General features: G+C 35.7%; 1 protein-coding gene across 1 annotated transcript; it reads left to right on the forward strand.

The window, feature by feature from the left end:
* The first annotated feature begins 226 nt into the window (after nucleotides 1-226).
* On the forward strand, nucleotides 227-13,983 carry LOC112745674 (DNA-directed RNA polymerase I subunit 1). Its single transcript, XM_025794885.2, has 21 exons — nucleotides 227-437; nucleotides 514-683; nucleotides 1,649-1,808; nucleotides 1,896-2,180; nucleotides 2,669-2,878; nucleotides 2,995-3,165; nucleotides 3,706-3,865; nucleotides 4,222-4,406; nucleotides 5,162-5,425; nucleotides 6,146-6,234; nucleotides 6,394-6,541; nucleotides 6,784-7,002; nucleotides 8,083-8,403; nucleotides 8,493-8,637; nucleotides 9,163-9,371; nucleotides 9,706-9,908; nucleotides 10,518-10,716; nucleotides 10,824-11,086; nucleotides 11,560-11,700; nucleotides 11,836-12,646; nucleotides 13,103-13,983. Exons 1-21 carry the CDS (start codon nucleotides 420-422, stop codon nucleotides 13,697-13,699), a joined length of 4,968 nt encoding a protein of 1,655 aa, XP_025650670.1. The 5' UTR covers nucleotides 227-419; the 3' UTR covers nucleotides 13,700-13,983.
* The last annotated feature ends 8,059 nt before the right edge of the window (nucleotides 13,984-22,042 follow it).

Below are 22,042 nucleotides of genomic sequence, written 5' to 3' on the forward strand. Positions count from 1 at the left end.
CTCATTTCGATACTTATTTTTTTTAATAATTAAATCTTGGTAATAGTAAGTTAGAGAGTAATTTTTTTCCTATTATAATTAGATGAACCAGTTTTCGGACCAATAGATTGAAGTGCTCGGTAGAATAAAACATTGAAATAAGTTTGGGTCGGGTATTCGGTTGCTCCATTCGGAACCCGAAGCCTAAGTCCTAACTCCTAAGTACCATACTTAAGCTCTCCGTTTTACCGCCTTCTTTTTGTTTAGGTTCTGCTTCCCAAGTCTCTCAAACGCAGCAGCGCCTCCCTCCCTTCCTTCTTTCCAACACTGCTACTAATTCCGCTCACTTAAACGTCGTCGTTTCACTTTCACTCCCACCTCCTTCGTAACTCTTCCACTCTTGGTCTCTCTTCACTTAACGCAACGACCAAAGCCAAGCCATGGTTCTCTCGATCGAGGTACTCCACAACCTCTTCTTTCTCTCTATCTACTTTTGTCAGTCACTTAAAAATCTTAACCTATGTTATTTTTAAGGGTGCTTCGAATTCTGTTGAGGAGGTTGTGTTCAGTTTCTACACGGATGAAGAGGTGAAGAAGAACAGCCGCGTCAAGATTACAAACGCTAACTTGCTTGATACTATCGGTGCCCCCGCTCCTGGTGGTTTATATGATCCAGCTTTGGGTCCATCCGAAGAGAAATTGCCGTATGTTTTTTTTTTTTTTTTAATAAAGCGTATTCTGATTATTATTATTACTACTACTACTACTAGGGGGAAGTGAAGTGACCGTTAATATGCTCTTTATTTTTATTTATGTCGTTGTTAATGTGTTAAATAAATGGTAATCACCCTGAGGTTAGCCAATTTGACAAGGTCTTTAATTTCATGGTTTAAATCCTACGTATGAAGAAAATTCCTTTTTTTTTTCATTTAGTAAGAGAAAGACTTGAAAACATGAGTGAGAGATCAAAGAGAACAATCCAAGTACACCAACCTAAGTACTCCATTACCCTTTATATATTGGTATAGATGGATTATTATTATTATGATTATTACTACTACTACTAGGTGCTAGGTGCTTTTCTTGGTTTAGGGTTTAGTGGTGGTGCTTTTTTGGGCATCCATGCTTGTCAAATCCTATTCTGGAGAGGGCTTAGTAGTAGTAGTGCTTTGCTGGGTTTAGGTTTTAGTGGTGGTGCTTTGTTGGACATCCATGCTTGTCAAATCCTATTTTTTGGAGAAGGCTTCATTCTTGGTTAATTAGTTTTTGTTTTATTTTATTTTTAAATTTTTCGTTTCTCATGTTTCATCCTTTGTTTATTTTTGTTTATTTTTTATCCTTTAACCTTTGAATTGTTTCGGCTACAGTCTGCATACAAGAAATTATTTTATTCTTGAAAAGTTTTGGTTTTCTTCATAGGACTTCTTCAAAACTTGTATTCTTGTTGATGATACCTAACAGTTTTACATTTGGGTGGAAATTTTGTATCTTACTTTTTTGAATCAGCCAAGTTGGTTCTTTTGATATAGCTCTGTGGACTGTGGAGTTGAGACAAATTGGAGCAGCAATTATTTCCTGTTATCAATAGATCTTAATTTGATATTTTATTGGTATTGCCCAAAGTTTTCTTGAGGTGGATGATTGAGATCTCTCTTTTTCCTTGATGCAGTTGTAAAACATGTGGTCAATTGTATCACCTTTGTCCAGGTCATTTTGGTCATATAGAGCTTGTTTCCCCTGTCTACAACCCCTTGATGATCAGTCTTCTTACAAATATTCTACAAAGAACTTGTTTCACTTGCTGTCATTTTAGGGCTAATAAAGAACTGGTAAATATATTCTCCATAAGCTCATGATTTTATAATATTTTTATGCATTTGTTGGTCACTATTCATATGGTCTTCTGTTGCTGCCAGGTGGAAAAATGTAGTTCCCAGTTGGAGCTTATTATGAAAGGGGATATCATTGGGGCAAAAAGATTGGATTCAATTAATAAAGATGAATCCATGTATCAAAGTGATGATGATGATAAAAGCCAGTCTTGTAGCTCTGAACAGCGGGGAGAAAGTTGGACCTCGCTGCAGTTCGAAGAGGCAATTTCTATTGTACAGAAGTTTTTGAAGAAGTCTTCTAAAAAATGTCAACGGTGTGGTTCCATTAATCCTAAAATTAGCCAACCAACCTTTGGATGGTTCCGTAAGGTAAATTCTTAAATTTCTCTTAAATTTGCTTTCTGATATTAAAGTATCATAAAGATTTAAATGCTATATCTTGTCTATGCTAGTACTGGTAATTTACGGAGCTTGATTTTACACACACATTCTTCTTTTGTATATCTACATTGTAAATGCCTACATGGGTTGAGGGAAAAGGAGAGGTGTTTTTTTGGAAAAAAAAAAAGGGGGGGGGGGTACGTGCAATTTTAACCTTTTAGTGATAAGAAAGACATATTTGAAGTTGAACTTACACTCAACATTTCACTCAACATGAGTATTATCTCTTTTTTTTTGGTAGAAGGCATTTATCATTCTTTTGACTCAATTTCTTTTTTCACCTTGTCTGTTTTGGTTACAGTTTCCTGTTCACTTTATTTCTTTACTAATTCTTGTGGGTGTTTCAACAATCCACATGCTTTACTAATTCTTGCAAAACCCTTCACCATTTTTGGGTTTTTGGATAATGTACCTAGGATGGTCTGTCAGCTGCTGATGCTAGAGCAAATGTCATAAATTCTGATGATACAATCTTGGCAAGTGAGACTATAACCAATGACAGGGATGCAACATATGAAGAGGATATCAACTCTGCTGGGACCAAGAAAAGTGATGCAAAAAGGCACAAGTTGTCTTACAAGCTTGCTGAGCAAAATCGACTTTCTGGTCCTTTGTTACCATCGCAAGTTAGTTTCTTCCAAATATTGAATTAACCTCAATGTAAAGTGTCAGCTGGACACTGAAAAGTTTTGCATGCTGTTGGAAAATTTAGAATCATATATTAATTCTATTCAAGTTACAGGTTAAAATGACGTTAGAACTTTTGTGGAAAAATGAGGCTCGACTCTGTTCCTATATTAATGATATTCAAGGTCAGGGATATGGAAAGAAAGCAGGGCACTCAATGTTCTTTCTTGAGAATATTTTTGTTCCACCAATCAAATTCCGCCCTCCCACTAAAGGAGGTGATTTGGTAAGTGTGAATAATAAATAAAGACTGTTAACGATTTGTACTATTTCTCTATCTTCTTTGTTTGTACTCCATGTTCTTGCTTCTACTGTGGAGTGTGGAATATTTCCAAAGTTTGTCAATGCAAGGTATAGGTTTAGGGAAGTACTCTGAATTTGAAATTGCTGTGGGATATAAATGTAGGAAAAATGTACTTATGAAATTGTTAGCAGATATATATAGATTGGAAATGAAGGGTTTTTTGTTAGAAAATTCTATCATGACTCATGCGGGCCATTCTTAGGAAAGGAAGCCAGCAGGATGTAAAGGTCATGTGAAGGGAGGATATAAGGATGAAATGCAAATCCAGTTTCTTTCTTGGTTTATCACAAGAACACACTTACCCTTTCAATGTAGCTAATCTCATTTAGTGGGATGAGGCTTGTAAATTGCTGACATTCAAAGTATAACTACTCCTTTTTAGTCCTTTCATTATTTTGTGAATACTTGACTATCTTTTTTATTCTACATTCACCTTATTGACTTGGGCAATTGTGTTTATAGGTATCGGAGCATGCTCATACTGTTTTGTTGGGTAAGATTCTGCAGTCTAACATAAGATTAGGGAATGCCCATCTAAACAAGAAGGATCCCTTGATGGTTTTAGCCAGGTGGATGGAACTTCAGCAATCTGTAAATGTGCTCTTTAACAGTAGCACTTCTGGTGAGAATTTATGCTGGTTATGTTTTGTTTTCTTTTTTTAGTTGTAACATGCAGACCTGGGTGTAGTTGGGTAATATATTTTATAAATTTCTTTATGTGATAAAATGTCTGTTGAGCACTCTCTTCTTTTTCTCGTGAATATTTAAAAGAGGACAAAGAACAATATGTGCACAATATATGGTAATACCCAACATGACTACATTATGTGACTGAAATGAAGGGTGCAATCCTTGGTAGTTTGTACCAGGCTATGCTGAATGTGGATTACTTCATAAACATGTCAATATGTAAATATTTTTATTTCTCTTGCTATTGATGGTTACACATGATTTTCTATTACTTCTTGATTGGTCTAGGCCAAAGAGATGCAAGTAATGGAATTATTCAGTTGTTGGAGAAGAAGGAAGGCCTCTTCCGCCAGAAAATGATGGGAAAGAGGGTTAATTTTGCATGCCGCTCTGTCATATCACCGGATCCTTATTTAGCAGTGAATGAAATTGGGATTCCCCCATATTTTGCTCTAAGGTTAACATATCCTGAGGTGAGAATTATAATTTTGTATTACCCAATATGCATGTAAGTTATGTTCTTCATTTGCATTTCTGTTAAGAATTTTGTCTGTTCAGTTTAGCATTCTGCATATTTCATACCTTCAAAACATTTACTTACAGATCTAATAAAAGCTAATATATTCTGGTATTGACATTGCATCTTTATTTAGTTAATTTTCTGCCTATGCTATTTACATGCAGTTATTTTATAGACAAATCACTTTTTATCTGATGCAGCCTATGTAATTTGAAGAAAACTATACAAAATTGAAAAATAAGTATTCTGCTGCAAATAATTTGTACATTGAAGTGTGAAATCTTGGCCTCCTTATTATATCAGAGAATTAGGAACATAGGATGGGAAATTTCTCTATTGTGAAGTGAAATATTTAGGGTTTATTAAGGAAATCAAACAATCTGTAGGATATTGTAAATGACTGAATGTTGATAAGCAGTTGATAGCATTGATGATTTCCGATGTCTAAGTTTATGTTTGGACTGTGCATGGAATGTGATATTACTAACTATGGAAAATCACATCTTCTAAGACGAGTATGTCATTTTGTTTTCTGCCCTTGATAACTTGATGATATCACTGGCTATGGAAAATCACATCTTCAAAGATGAGTATGTCATGTTTTTTTCCCTTGATAAGTTGCATGGAATACGAAACTACTAGCTATGGAAAGTCACATCTTCTAAGCTCTGAGTATCTCATTTTGTTTTCTGCCCTGGTAACTTACAGAGAGTTACTCCTTGGAATGTAGTGAAGTTAAGGAATGCTATTCTTAATGGTCCAGAAATCCATCCAGGTGCCACACATTATGGCGATAAATCATCAATAGTAAAGCTTCCACCAAAAGGGAAGTTGCTTGCTTTGACATCGAGGAAATTACCATCATCAAGAGGGGTTATCATGCATAATGGAAAGATATGCGATCAAGAATTTGAAGGAAAAATTGTGTATCGCCACTTGAAGGATGGTGATGTTGTGCTTGTCAATAGACAGGTACTTATTATCTTATAATCTTATTATATGGTGTTTTATTAGCACATTTAAGCGTGGTTTAGTAAAACTTTTACTTTTTAAAGGTAGCTTATCAAAGCTAGCTTTTAAAATATAACTTTCTAAAAGTTGTAGCATTTATATTTGGTAAATAAATTAAAAATGATTTTCAATAAGCACAAATAACAACCATTGTGTTTGGTAAAATTTAAAAATACTACAATAGATATAAATGTAAGAGTTAATTTGGAAATTTACTAATATATGAAGTTATATTAGATTTTTTATTTTGATAAGCACAAGTCAACTTTAAAAAGTTCCACTTTGGGTGCTTTCAAAAGTACCCATATCTTTTAAAAGACAAAACGAGGATCTTGTGCTTTTCGAAAGCACAAACACATCTTCAAAAAGTTTTACCAAACCAAGCCTTATAATGTTAATGTATTTTATTCCCCTAATTGGAAATTCTTTTCTTTTAATCATACAAGAAAAGAAAATCAAATAATTACACTTGATGTATGGTGATTGAATATTATCATATACTATTTAGAACTGCTAATTGGGTATATTTAACTATATTCAATTTTAAGTTAACCATAATTGTTCTGATTCTATGACTTGGTAAATATGCTGGTTTGTGAAGACAATATTGATCAGAGATGTGATATAAACATTGCCAGTGTTTAACTTCTGGTTTGAATTGAACTATATATTCCGTTGCAGCCTACACTTCATAAACCTAGTATAATGGCGCATATAGTTCGTGTTCTGAAGGGGGAGAAAACAGTGCGTATGCACTATGCGAACTGTAGGTAATATTTTATTTTAGGTTTAAGCTTGGTGTGCTTGTGAAATAAATTATTATTATTGGGTACATTTTGACTCTCTGATAACTCAAATGAATAAGTATCCTTAGAATTTACTTTGATGCAGTCAATAACTTTTCCCTCCTCGATTCCTTAATATTTCAGTACTTACAATGCTGATTTTGACGGTGACGAGATTAATGTGCATTTTCCACAAGATGAAATTTCCCGTGCTGAAGCTTACAATATTGTAAATGCCAACAACCAATATGTGAAGCCTACCAGTGGTGATCCAATAAGAGCCTTGATTCAGGTATTTGCATAAATAATTTAGAAAGGTGGCAGTTTAATGAAGATCCCAACATTATGGATTGAAGAATTACATGCACACTGCATGAATTGCTAAACGGATTGGAAGCAATCTGATCCTCACCCCTCTATTTGCATAAATAATTAACATGTTAACTGCATAGACAGCCTTTGTTGTTGTTGTTATTATTATTATTATTATTATATACTGAAGTTTTTCTCTCTGCCTTTTAAATAAATTTCCAGGATCATATTGTAAGTGCTGCCCTTCTAACAAAAAAGGATACATTTTTAAGCTGTGAAGCATTCAATCAACTTCTCTACAGTTCTGGTGTATCCATGCCTATGGTGGGATCTTTCTATGCAAAACCTGGGCAGAAAGTTTTCACATCAACTTCCGAGAGTGAAATGTTTTTGTTTCCTCCAGCCATATGGAAGCCAGAGCCCCTTTGGACAGGAAAGCAGGTATACTATCATTTGGTTCGTTTTTTGGCTTTTTTTCTATTATATGAAGGGCCTCTTATCTTTGGCATTGGAAAGAATGTCATTAAAAATTCCTTTAGCCTTTCTCCTCCATAAGTACTCCATAGAACATGTTGTATTGATAGACTGATTTAATCAAATATCAAAAGTCACAAAATGCAGGAAGGAAACTAGATGTGATTTTTGTCTGTAGATGATCAGGGAATTACTGGATGCAAAAATGATTACAAGTGTGGTAGCAGGTTTTGTCACAAGAAAAAAAAAAAAGAAAATTTGGGTAGTTTCTAAGGAGTAGCTCCGGGTGCTGTGTTGAAGAATATTGATGGTGATGTGATTTAAGGGCATGCTGTAGTGTTGTGGTACTTAGACCCACTAGAGAGAGAGAGAGAAATAACAGTCGTGATTGTGAACAAAAGATCCGTAAGACATGATTGGCTACAGTAATACTAGGATGAAATTTGGCATATTGTTTAAATAGAGCATCAAATTCTGGTCAACTTACGGTAATAGTAGGATGAAAGTTGTCATATTATTAAGAGTCTGAAGTTCTGGTCAACTTGGAAATAGAATAGTGATGGGACATGACTTGGAAGATGCTGCTGCTCAGATACTATATTGAAATTTCGAGGATAGAATAACAGGAGAGGAGTGAATGCGCGGCCGAATTCGACGTAAGATGCTGCGATTCAGAAGATACATCAGCTATTTTATGACAAGTGCTAATATCATACTCTATTAATTTAATATAGAGAAATCATGAACTATAAAGAAATAGATAAATTATTCTTAGAGATCTAAGATACTTATTCTATTCTAAAGATACTATGGAGATATTGCTGGATGTTTATCTAATATCTAACAATTATTTTCTTGATAAATTTTCTGGATCCTTTTCGTTTTGTCAATTCTGTTCTTTCTTGGTAGTTTTGATTTCTTAGTATGTGAAAAACTGGATCGTGTGCTACATACCATTACTTTTCTACTGAGTTATGATTCAAGATTTGCTTCTTTATGTTAGGACCTTAATTTTTGTAAGTGAATTTAGTTTCTGCTATATTGCAGGTCATTAGTGCATTGTTATACTATGTCACTAGAGGTTCCCCACCATTTACAGTTGAGAAGAATGCGAAAATACCAGCTAATTTTTTCAAGACTCGAAACGGAAACACTAAAGGACGAACCACTGAGAAGTCAAGTAAGATGAAGGATGAGCCTGATGAGGATAAATTGTTGATATATAGAAATGATTTGGTGTGTGGCGTGGTTGATAAGGCTCAATTTGGTGACTATGGTATAGTACATACAGTACAAGAACTTTATGGCTCAAACATTGCAGGAAACCTTCTTTCAGCGTTTAGTCGTTTATTCACAAACTTCTTGCAGGTTAGCTGCCAATGAGTTAATATATAATCTTGGGTTATTTTATTGATTTATCTATCCTCAATATTCTATTATATTTTTCTGTTTTTCAGATGCACGGCTTCACATGTGGAGTTGATGATCTACTGATAACAGAAAGAAAGGATGGTGAAAGAATGAATCAACTCAAAAGCTGCGAGGAAATTGGTGACATTGTTCATCGGGAATTTGTCGGAGTCATGGAAGGTGATAATATAGGTAATATTCTTAAATTTGGTTTCTGCTGCAAACCATATGATTATAAAATAAAATACCATTTCCTGATGTAGTAAATTGCTTAATTTGCTAGCTTTCTATCCATGTTCTACTTATATATGACTCCTATCTAATTTATTAAATGACTTATGATGTGAAAATAGAATACCAAGTAAACTTTGGTAGTAACTCTACTATCCTAAGATAATTTATTACTCCTATCTAATATGGATGTGTTTCCTGAGCACACAGAATCTATAACTAGTATTGTTTCATAGATACACCGGTTAAAGCATATTTCAAACCAAATAAAATTTTGGTATGCATTTCTTCTACGCTATCATATAATGAGACATATCGACCAATGTATTTCTTCTACGCTATCATATATATATATATATTGGTCAAATATATAATTGTCCATGCATCCAACTTATAGTTCAGCATACCTATGTTACTTGACATTTACTTAGTGCAGTTAGTTTTCCTATGTAAAATCTGTGATTTGTGGCATATTTGTTATTTCAGACCCAACCACACTGCAGTTGAATATTGAGAAAAAAATACGCAGTAATGGAGATGCAGCCTTAACATACTTGGATCGGAAGATGATAAGCAGTCTTAACTCCAAAACAAGCTCAGGAGTTTTAAAGGAGCTATTATCCGAAGGTATATGGAAACCTTCTGGGAAAAATTGGATTTCTCTTATGACCACATCTGGAGCCAAGGGTAGTATGGTAAGTATACTGTTGTGATGTTAATTTGTCTGTGTTACACTGCTATGTTAGATTTTAGCAGGTTAGGATACAGAATGGCATGGATACAATGAATTTGCTTTTGCAACTATTTTGGATGGATTCTTTTATAAAGTAATCAAGTTTTGCTAGTCTGGCATTTGCTTTTTTCAGTTGATGATGTAGAACTAGTTAGTCTGATTGTATTTTCAGTGTTAAATATCACTTTATTCACTGTATACTTTAGTATTTTCCATTTGATACAAGTCTTGTTGATATATTTGATGGCATTTAACCATTTAAAAATATTAAGTTGATTCATATTGTTTTGAAACAGGTCAATTTCCAGCAGATATCTTCTCATTTAGGCCAGCAAGAGTTGGAAGGAAAACGAGTTCCACGCATGGTTTCTGGAAAGACTTTGCCAAGCTTTCCTCCCTGGGATTGTTCCCCTAGAGCAGGAGGGTTCATTATTGATCGTTTTCTCACAGCCCTTCGTCCACAGGAATATTACTTTCATTGCATGGCAGGGCGTGAAGGGTAAAAAAGGCTTATGGACTGAACATGATAGCAGTTCGTTTTGAATGTTTTTTTGTTACGTGTATGGTTGTTAGTGTTGTGTATTGGTGTTTGCTTGTGTGTATTGTCAAGAAGTGACTGATATATAATATATACTTATATGCTTATATGCTTGTCTGTATTGTCAAGTAAAAGTTATAATGTCACTTAATACGCGGTAACGTATACACGTTGCAAATCACATTATCATTTCAGCTTTATGAATATACTATAAAAAAAGATGTAAAAAAGAAAACGATTTTAAGTGAGTTTAAATTTAATCTCAGGGACATTTGCTTAGATGTATTGGTATATAAGTAACTTGAACTAGGTAATGCATGTTCTTGCATGTGATTACATTTCAACTTTATAATGTGCACGTTGATTAGCTGCTGACATGCATCTCATTGCTCATTTGTTTATGTTCTTTTCAAAGCTGTCTGAACCATTCTCTTCACTCCACAACACTTTCCCTAATGGAAAATCTTTCAATTCATATTCTGGATAAATAATTTGATAGTATTTCACATGTAAGGTTTATTTCTTCGATTACAGTATGGTTGTCTTAACAAATGAATGTTTGCTGCTCAGGTTGGTTGATACTGCAGTTAAAACTTCTCGGAGTGGTTACCTGCAAAGATGTCTAATGAAAAATCTTGAGTGTCTCAAAGTTAGTTATGATCACACTGTTCGTGATTCTGATGGTTCAGTTATTCAATTTCGTTATGGAGAAGATGGCGTAGATGTCCATCAAACCAGCTTTATTACCAAATTTGAAGCCTTGTTGATTGTATGGACTTGATTTTTTACTGCTATTATTGTTATTTTTTTGAAAATCCTAAATAATGCATGCAATTTGTATGTTGTTTATATGTTTGTTTATTGTGCCAATTTCAGAATAATGAACTGGTTTACAGCAACTGTTGCCGTGAGCTTGACAGATCCAGTCCTTATATTAGCAAGTTGCCTGATGCTCTTAAAGGAAAAGCTGAAAACTTCATTCGTCATTTTTCTTCAAAGAAGAGAAATCGTAGTTCATTGAAACGATCAGATTTCTTGAAGTTGATGGAGCACAAGTATGTGTCAAGCCTTGCGCAACCAGGAGAGGCAGTTGGTGTTTTAGCCTCTCAATCTGTCGGGGAACCAGCAACACAAATGACGTAAGACCCTATTTTTTCCGGGAGAATATTTGTCTGCTTCTTGATGAGCCTCCTTCTTGTTATTAATTTTTTTTTTTTGTATTTAAAGTAAAATGACCAGATAATTTATGGCAATTTGGAAGGAACAATTTTTATTAACGTGGCAGATAGTACTTCGATATTGCCCAGCATATGCTTAATTTGAACTATTTTTCATATAAATTGCTGGATCTTTGAAATCATAGCCTGAACTAATAAGAATAACTGCTTTATACTTGCGTATGGAGTTTGTAATCAAAAGCTGGTTTACTGTTTTCCACTGCGGTAAAATGTTAAGAGAATAAACTTCCCAAGTTAAACATTTAAATTTTATGCCTCATAAGGGAGCTAGTGGGATTGGAACTGTATATCTGTTCTTTTACCAGCTACTATTTTTCAAAACTTAAGGTGTAAACAGTGCTTGTTATTTATTCTTTTGCATTTTTATTCTGCAGCTTGAATACTTTTCATCTTGCTGGTCGAGGGGAAATGAATGTGACTCTTGGAATTCCGCGTCTGCAAGAGATCGTGATGAATGCCTCAGAACATATACTAACTCCATTTATGACATGCCCCTTGAGAGCTGGCAAATCGATGTGAGATGCTGGCATTGCTTTCTGTTCTCTAATCTATTTGTTTGTAGTTTTGTTTCTGAACACCCCTTGCTTTCTCTATGTGTAGATACTTATACAAACTACAATACATATGTTTGACATAGTTGTTGCTTGCAGGGAAGATGCGATTTCTCTTTCCGATAAGTTGAAGAGAATAACTGTAGCTGACATTATTGAAAGTATGGAAGTGTCTGTTGTACCAGTAGTTGTTTGTAATGGTCAGATTTGCAGAGTATATAAACTTGTGATGAAGCTATATAAACCTAAACACTATCCGAAATACACGGATATAACACTTGAAGATTGGGAGGACACACTAAGAGTTCTCTTTGTGAGGGAGTTGGAGGATGCCATTGAGAATCATGTGGCACTGCTTTCCAAAATTGGTGGCATTAAAGATTTTAAGACACAGAAATCCACCACAAGTAGCTCAGATGATGTAGACGGCAATGAAACGGATACTGCAAAGAAAGGCCGGAGTAATGATGATGACGATGACGATGACGATGGTGGGGCTGATGACACAGAAGGGGATGAGGATCTTGGTTTTGAAGCACAGAAGAGAAAACAGCAAGTTACTGATGAGGTTGATTATGAAGATGATCCTGAAGATGAGACACGTGATAATGAGTTATCAGAAGTATCTGATGGTGATTATGGTGGAAGTGATAACGAGGATGATAAGAACATCAAACTTGATGCCCGTGATTCTCAAGGACTTGAAGACCTGGCAGAGCCTGATGGGGATGTCTCACCTCCTGAAAAAATTGATCGGAAATCTAAGCCCAAATCTAGTGGTGAAAAAGAGAAGAAAAAATCTGGACCAATAAGAAAGAAATATGACAGATCAATTTTTGTGGAAGCAAAAGGGATGCATTTTGAGATCCACTTCCAATTTACTCACGAACCACATATTTTATTGGCTCAGGTATACGAATTTCTTTGATTTTAATGAGTTAACTGATTTTACAAATTTCTACTAGGTCGGACGATTTTATGATATAAATCTTGTTAGGATTTTACGTAAATCTTGATTTCTCTACCTTGGTTATGCCTAAAGAGCAACATAGTTATTCTAGTCTTGTATGCAGTATGCTCTGCAATTCTAGGTTTGATTCCTTTGCAACTACGAAATATTAGCAAGGTGCTATCATGGTAATTTTATAGAAAAGATGCATATGCTGTAGATTTTGTCAAGTTGTTATTTGAGCTTAGACATGCAAATATTGTAGAGACATTAATGCATGAATGATGTTGAGGGAAGATGGTAACCTTCGTTTGGTTGACAAGTGATGGTTAACAAATGAGTGTATGTTATCTCTCTACCTTCTCATTGCTTTCAAACATAAAAAGGCTCACTTATTTTTGAATTAATTTTATGCAGATTGCTCAGAAAACTGCCAATAAGGTTTGCATCCAGAAGTATGGAAAGGTTGGCCAATGTAAGGCTGTTACTTGCAAAGAAAGTGGAGTAATCTACTACGGCGACAATCACCGTACAAGGGAAGATATCCCTGCTGCCGAATTGGAAAAAATAGCAGCACTTCAAACTTCTGGTGTGAATTTTCAAACATTTTGGGACTTAGAAGATCATCTTGATGTAAGGTACATTTATTCCAACGATGTCCAAGCTATGTTAAAGACTTATGGTGTGGAAGCAGCCAGAGAGACCATCATCAGGGAAGTTAAAAATGTCTTCAAGTCTTATGGAATATCCGTAGACATCCGGCACTTGATGCTTATCGCTGATTTCATGACTTTCGCTGGTAAGTATCGTCCGATGAGCAGATCCGGGGGCATAGCATTCTCTACTTCCCCTTTCCTCAAGATGTGCTTTGAGACGGCCTCCAAGTTCATCGTCGAAGCATCTTCTCACGGCCTGGTTGACACCTTGGACACTCCGTCTTCTAGAATTTGTCTTGGTTTGCCTGTGAAGATGGGAACCGGTTGCCATGACTTGTTACAGAAACTGGAAATATAAGATCGTTACTATGTTACTCCTAGATCTCTGGTTGATTCATGCCTAGAAAATCTGGCAAATTTTGACACCTTGTACAATTCATTGTTTACAAATTTTTACAGGCACATTTTTCTCTGGTTTAGTAGTTTGTTTGGAGGCAGTAGTATAATGCTTTGAAATGTCATTCCCATTTCCATCAATAGCTATGTATAATGCGATTTTTTTTGTATAATATCTACGTTTAACGATATATTTTTAAAATGTGGATTTACTCATGTTCTTTATTAATATTATATATTTATTTATTGTGTCTTGTGTTATGTAAGGTTGTGTTTGTTTACAAATAGGAATCACCGAGAGAAAGGAATACAAAATTATGTTTTGAATTAATATACTGTTCGTTGAAAGAGACATGGAAAGACACTAGTAGGATATAACTTATCTGTTTTTTTTAATTGTTTTCATTAATTTTTTATAATTATAGTTTTATTATTTTATTTTTCTTATAAATTGTGTGAAAGAAAATTTAAGTAAACTAGATTTTTCATAATTTGTTATATCTTATATTTAGTTTATTACCAAATATATAAGATAATAATTTATGCTTGTCTTTTATATTATGTTTTTATTGTACGACTTATTTTTAAAATAAGTTTAACTACACGTCTAAGTATTTTTGGCAATTAAGTCTAATTAAGTTAGTCCAAATTCAACAAAATCTATTTTCATCACATCAGTGTGTACACACATGTGTTTCAATAATGTAAAACATATTCTTTTTTTTTTTCTTTTTTTTGAAGGAAAATGAGCTCAACACATTTAGTGGAGCATACAAGAAAACATAAAATAAACTTTTGAAACTCTTATGGTATCTCCGGCATAGCTATCAATAACATGAGTTACCTTTTGCACCACTCTCTAGAGCAAGAAAACGTCCTAGTAACACAATCTCCCACTTCCACTGTCTTGTTCTGAAAAATAACCTCATTTCTACACAACCAGATGTTTCTCGCACATCTTTTCTCAAAGTCGTCGTCCTCCAGCTTTCAAAATGTTCTTTTATGGAGCCTGTGATGCTCCAAACACGACCCACATGACTTATCCATGCGCACCACACCTGCCAAGCATACTCACACGTAACAAACAAATGTTGTACAATTTCAATTTCCTTACTACACATAACACATACTTTATCACTTTGTTCAATGGTGCCTAATATGCTCAAGCGATTTTTTGTATTAACTCGGCCTACAAGCACAAACCAATTAAACAACTCTACCCTAGGTGGAACAATTCCTTTCCAGATTCCATTTGTGAACTTATAGCTGAGAATATCATCTGTCAATGTCTGTACCTGCAAAACCTGCACAAATGAGTTAGTAATATAAACGCCTTCCTTATCAAATTTCCACACTACTCTATCTTGTGCGTTTGCTATCAGTCTCACAGCTTGCAAGATCTCAAGCATTTGGTTCAAACTGTCGGTCTCCCATTGGCAGAGTTCTCTCCTCTAATGAAAGTTCCAAACCCACTCTATTCCATCCCAAAATCCACAGTCCCAATCACGAATCCCTTATTATCTGAAATTAAGTAGAGTCTTGGAAAGGAGTCTTTCAGCTTCCTCGACTGTAGCTATGTATCTTCCTAAAATCTGGTTAGTCTACCATCGCCTACTTCTATAGCCAACCCGTCAATCATCCTCTGTCTAACATGTTGCTCCTCGATTTGCAATTGACATATATCTCTCCACGGACCCCCTTTTGCTGGTATAGCTCGAGTAGACAATAACTGCGCAGGGTTCAGATTATTGTAGGAGCACACTACTTTCTTCCATAGAGGACATTCTTCCTTGGAGAATCTCCACCACCACTTAAACAACAACGCGGTATTACGAATCATCGCATCTCCCACACCTAGTCCCCATAGTTTCTTTGGTGCCTATATCATTTGCCATTTGACAAGAGCCAGTCCAGGTCGTCCGTCGTCTTTTTCCCAAAAGAATCTTCTTTGCAATGAGATTATTTTTTTGGCCACCGTAACTGGCATTTTATACAAGCTCAAATAGTACGTAGGCAGACTATTAATCACGGATTTGATGAGAACCAACTTCCTCGCTTTACTGAGTACCTTTACTTTCCACAGGCTCAGTTTCTCCTCCACCTTATCTATTACTGGCTTCCAAGTTTTTACTAGCCTCGGGTTTGCTCCTAGATTAATTCCCAGATACTTTACTGGTAGATACGTCGCCTGACATCCTAATAATCTACACATTTGACCAACCCACTCTTGACTACAATTTACCGGTATCAACATAGACTTGTCAAAGTTAATGCTCAATCTTGACATGACTTCAAAACACCTCAGGAGTCTTGTAATTTCTCACTGTTCCTCCTCTGGTGGGCAGAACAGTATAGTGTCATCAGCAAACTGAAGGTGGGATAGTTATATATTGTCCCTGTCAACTAAGAGAGGAGATATTCTCCTATTTCTTACTGCCTCCTCGATCATCCTGTTCAGCACATCTACAACAAGAACGAATAGAAAAGGTGATAACGGGTCGCCTTGTCGAAGCCCTCTATCTATCTTGAACGGTTTTGATGGAGCCCCATTAACCATTATAGATATAGAAGCTGATCTAATACACTCTGTAATCCATGCCCTCCATCTTCTTCCGAACCCCATCTTTTCCAGCACAATATCAACAAAATTCCATTTGACTATATCATAGGCTTTCTGGAAGTCCAGTTTAATGATAGCTGATGCCTTCTTCTTCAATTTCAGCCACTGTACAATTTCACATGCAATTAACGCTCCATCATGTATTCGCATGCCCTTGACAAATGCACTCTGTGATTCTCCAACTAACCCTGGCATTACACTCCTCATTCGTCTTGTCAACACTTCTGATATGGCCTTGTATATGCAGCCAACCATACTGATCGGTCTCAGGTCCTTTATCTCCTTCACGCCCATAAACTTTGGAGCCAATGCTACCCAAGTGATATTGGAGTCTGCTAGTAATCTCTCTGTCTCAAAGAAGCTCATCACAACTTTAGTGAATTCTGCTCCAATCGAATCCCAACATCTTTTTATAAAATTCATGTTGTATCCATCACTACCCGGAGCCTTAGATGATTCACAATCCCATACTGCCTCCTTTATTTCCTCCTCCGTCGGTAACACCTCTAGTGCTTGAGCTTCCTCCATCTCCAAGCGATTAAGTAAACCATCTCGAAAACTGATATTTGGTGACTCATCCTGGTGGTATAGGCTCCTGTAAAAATCTCTAATTGCAACTTTAATCCGTGCATGATTCCTTACCAACCTTCCATTAATCATTAAAGACTCAATCCATTTATTCCTTCTTCTTGCTGATGCAATATTATGAAAATATGTGGTATTCCTATCCATCTCCTTAGCATGTTGAGACCTAGACATTTGCTTCCAGTGTATATTTTGTCTCTCATACCATACCTCACAACATCTTACCAGTGCCTTTCTTCTTACTTCTATTGTACCATCATATACTCCGTTGCTAACTATGTCATCCATTTTCTTGATCTCGTCCTCAAACCTTTGGATCTTCTCACGTATATTCCCAAAGTGCTGCTTGTGCCATCTACCCAGTGGTTTTGCCATTGCCTTCAGTTTATCCAGGAATTGCACATCCCCTAATCCCCTCCATTCTTCCTTCATCATCTTTAGAAAACCTTCATGCGTGAACCATGCGTCTAGACTGCGGAACGGTCTTGGTCCTTGAGCTATTTTTCTATCTTCCACTACCAGAGGACAATGATCTGATAGGCCCCTCGGACTTCCTCTTAGGCGAGTATCTGGGTAAGCATCTAGCCATTCCAAGCTAACCATGCTTCTATCAATACGACTGCAGGATTAGCCTCGAAACCATGTATACTTGCGATCATTGATTGCCAAGTCCACCAACTCCATATCATTTAGCCATGCTTTGAAGTCTTCAACAGAAGCTGACAAGTTGGTCGCCCCTTTTCTTTCCTCTATACGCACAATCTCGTTGAAATCTCCCATGTAGAAAAATGGGGTTTGACACAATCCTGTAATATAGTTTAATTCCTCCCACATTAAGAGTTTTTCGTCTCTCACATGCGGGCCATACACCAGAAAAATTGTACAGTGAAAATTATCTTTGGTCATCACTCTTTCTACACATAACCACCTATCTCCTTTATAGCAATTCATCAATTTAAATGCTAATTCATCCCAAATTAATAGTAGACCTCTGGAAGCTCCAACAGAATTGACACACTCCCAACTAGCTCTATCGTTACCCCAAATTCTAGCTACATCATATTTATTCACCACTTCTTTTTTTGTTTCTATTAGTCCTAACATATCTACTCTAAATTTATTTGTGAAGTTTTTTTTATCATGTTCAGTTTTGCAACACCTCTCAACCCCCTAATATTCCAAGAGCTTAAAATCATTTATAAATTTTATTACATACCTGCTTACGGCATTTTGGACGACTTCTTCTGATTTTCTCCTTTTGTTTTGACTGTCTTCACTTCAGAGCTATGGCCTCGTTTTGCTCCTGGAGGATTGCCATGATGTCTTCCTCATCACTGCATGGTATTGCTCTTGATTCGACCGCCAGTTTCCAGGCCTCTTTATTCTGCGCCATTTCCTCTTCCCAACTCCGCATTTGCTTACCTTTGCCCATCACTGTGTCTTCGTGCATATCCACCTCTGTTCCAAACTCTTCCACTACTTAGTCCTCAGGTTCTCCTGCTTTCCCAATCCCAGAAGCTTCTCCCAGACCCACGACTTCCCCCGCTATGAACTTCCTGCCTTCTGTATCACCGGTTGCACGTCCCTCTTCTTGTGCATCTATTTTTGTCATTTCAACTGTACCCTCGTATGACCTCTGCACATCTCTAACCTGCCCTCTTCCTTCCACCTCAACTTGCTCTGAATCACTGCTCATCCTATTGGTACTTTCTAATTGGTGGTCAGTTGTAGTGCCTCCCGTATCCTGTTCGTGCTCCTCATGTCTGCACCTTGCTCCGTCCTCCATGTCGACACCGGTATACTGTCTGTGGCTCCCTTCTCATGGGAATGTGTCGGATTGACAGTTGAACTGACGATGTGATATCACAGCCAAATATAACATGCATTCATCGTGTGCATATTTTATCTGTTTGCTTGCTTTGTCGACTTGAATTGCTTGCCTAGTTGTATAACATGCCTAATTGCCTATTTGAATTACTTGATATACATGCTTATACTTGTGCTTTACTTGCATTGTATTACTTGTGTTTTCTACTGGGATTAAGGAGGTTTAGAAGGCGGTGGCGATGAGATCACATGGAGGATAGGTTGGTGAAGGCTATGGGACAGCGGAGAATTGTTAGTTTAGAATTTCCTAAGTTAGATTACCCCTTTTTCAATATGGTTTTAAAGTTAATGTTTTAAAGTTTACTTATGTTTTAAGCATGAATCTTGTGATGGATATGAAGTTCTAGGATTGCCTCTGGCGTCCCAGAGTCTTATATCTTACATCACTGGACACTGTTACCATACTAAGAACCTTCGGTTCTCATACCATATTCTGTTATTGTTATTCAGATGTAGGTCGTAACCCACCACGGTGAGTTGCTTGATGGTGACAGAGTGGAGGATCTTCACTATGTTTTGAAGTCTTTTTTATTATTTTGTTTAGCTTCTCTCACTTTTGTATTTATTTTGCCTAGAGACTTACTTTGAGAGGAAGTTTGTATAAGCTGTTTTACTTTCTAAACTCTGTTTTTGAGTTTAATCCTTCATCGGGCTTCTAGAATATATTATTTCTTTCTATTTAATATGTATAAGCTTCAAAATTGTCGTAACCTTTGATTAACCTTTGCTTTACGACGTGAGGTAAGACTTAGAGTAATTAGGGTGTTACAAAATAAGCCCAACTTGGTAATTAAATAAATTCAGCCTTGTTCAAAAATTATTTCACAATAAGTGGCTGAACCTTGAGACTAAGGAAGAATAGACAAGCCCAAATCACAAGCCCATAACCAAAATGGATGAATCAAAGAAAGAAACCCAAAGTTCTCAAAGCATGCTTCGGTTACTCCATCTCTTGGTAATTGGAACTTAAAATTCAATTTGATTTAATTTTATTCAAAGTTTCCACCGAAAGTTTCTCTCTTCTATCTCCTCTCTCTTGCTTCGGTCACATCATGTGTTCATCCACAAAAAAGAAAGAAGAAAATAGAAGGTTCAGAGATCAGATTTTGAAGAAAGGCAAAAAGATTTTTGCCAAATCAAGGCAATGAAAAGGACTTTGGTCAAGAAGCAAATCTCTCTCGGTCAAATCACAACAAAAGTTTATTTCCTCTTTTATGTTACAAAGAGGAACGAAGAAGAAACTTCAAGGATTCAAGCATGGAAGAAGTAACAATGGAGAACGTGAAGCCATCTTGGGTCAGAACCATATCAACTATCAGAATAAAAGCTTGGGGCCAAAGTCAAGATCAATGGTCAAGATTGAAGAAGCTTGAAGAAAAAAGATGAGAGAGAAGAGGTGAGCATGCATGCAACAACCTCGGGCCTCTCCCTCCTCTTTGTTGAAGCCGCTGTTACTCTGATGTTGGAGAAGAAAGAAGGTGTGAGGGTTGAACAAGCTTCGACCTTGAAAGCTTTACCTTTCTATATTAAGGGTGAACGACCAAGTTTGAAGGCAAAGAGAGTAAACGAAGAGCACAGAGTTCACTCTCATAGCTACCCAAGCTGTTAGAGTTCTTCTCCTTCATGTAGTTTATTTTGTATTTTCTTTTTCTCAGTTTAGATCTGTCTGAGTCTCATTATAAAAGGCAAACATGGTGAGGTTTGTAAGAAAAAAACAATGAGAGAAAAAAGACAGTGAGTTAAAATAGTGAGAAAAAGCCATAAGATGTCTCAGAAGTTCTTTGTACATCTTTATGTTTTGTGTCATGATCCTGTGAAAATTCCCTTATAAGTTGGGTTAGCACTTTACTGTTGAAAGCTAGATTTGAGTCCTAGTCAAATTCAGATTGGGTTTAGAATATGGATTTGTTCCAGATAGGATTGGGTAGATCCTAGGAAAGCATTGGTGTTTGTAATCTTGAAAAAGAGATAGTGAAATTCTATCATTGTTGTGATGGAGACTGGATGTAGGCTACATTACACCTTGTAGCTGAACCATGATATATCTGGGTATTATTCCTTCTTCCCTTCTACTTTTCTGTTTCTGTTACTTAGGAGACAAAAATGAAAATGTCTCTGAGCTGACCATGAGACAAAAGAAAAAATATCTCCTAAGCTCCCTTGAGAAAGAAAAAGTAATATTCTGCAGAAAGAGTAGTTAAGATTTAACTCTCCTCCTCTTAGCCACCGATAACCATCAAATACATAGCAGCATCAAGTGAACCTCAATTAACACACAAATAAGTCAAAATAAATTAAGAAATTAACAAAAATTATTTAATGATGGCAGCAGAGAAAATCAGAACTAATAAAAATGTTTGTAAAATGTTGGTGTTATTAGCGATGACAATAACGAAAAGAAAAAGAAAGACGCAACATTAAGAAGAAGAAGGAGGAGGAGGAGGGAGGGGGGAAGAAGAAGAAAAAGAAATTGCATGCGCGAATTTGGAGGAAGAAGAAGAAGAAAAAGAAAGACGCATAATTTAAAAAGTTGTTATAACAACTTGATTAATATTTTATTTAGATGTAGAACTTTATTGTTTTCAAATTAAATGCAGCCTATAAAATAAGGTTAAAGTAAAAATAGTTATGAAAAAATTAAGTGCATATCAATTTGGTTTTTGAAAGTTTAAACGTTTCAACTTTCAAATTGGTCTTTAAAAGACAACTATTAATTAAACTATGACAATTGATATAATCACTATTTAGTTAGGTTTTCTAATTGTCTTTTAGGAGTAAGAATAAGTAAATATTAAAATTGGTTTCTAATAAATTTTAGAAGGGATATTTTGATTTTTAATAAAATTTTATTATTCAATGAAAAATCTCGAAAATTATTAGATTAGTCTTTCGTCGCTTTTAATAAAATTTTTAGTATTCTTAGTAGCCAGATAAATTTATAACAAATTTTATTATAAAATAATTTAGTTTTCAAAAATATAATTATAAGAAAAGAGACTAATTGGCTTTCGAAGACTTCTAAAATAATAAAAAATTATTAAAGATCAAAATGTTTGATCCAATTATAGTTATATATTATGAATTGAACCCTTCATTTCATAATTCATACTATACTGGTCAAATAAAACAATAACGGTTCAAATATGTATTTGGGCATTTTATTTCATCCAGTAGCTGAATATGCACTTGGTTATTTGGCATTCCAGCCATGCC

The sequence above is a fragment of the Arachis hypogaea genome, chromosome 2, assembly GCF_003086295.3.
Source record: "Arachis hypogaea cultivar Tifrunner chromosome 2, arahy.Tifrunner.gnm2.J5K5, whole genome shotgun sequence".
NCBI lineage: Eukaryota > Viridiplantae > Streptophyta > Magnoliopsida > Fabales > Fabaceae > Arachis > Arachis hypogaea.

What these genes read in the sequence shown, in the direction of transcription:
- LOC112745674 (XM_025794885.2), top strand. An exon ending in CTTTAACAGTAGCACTTCTG is followed by an intron (nt 3,866 to 4,221) that starts GTGAGAATTTAT and finishes TGATTGGTCTAG; the next exon opens with GCCAAAGAGATGCAAGTAAT. An exon ending in GAACCAGCAACACAAATGAC is followed by an intron (nt 11,087 to 11,559) that starts GTAAGACCCTAT and finishes TTTATTCTGCAG; the next exon opens with CTTGAATACTTTTCATCTTG.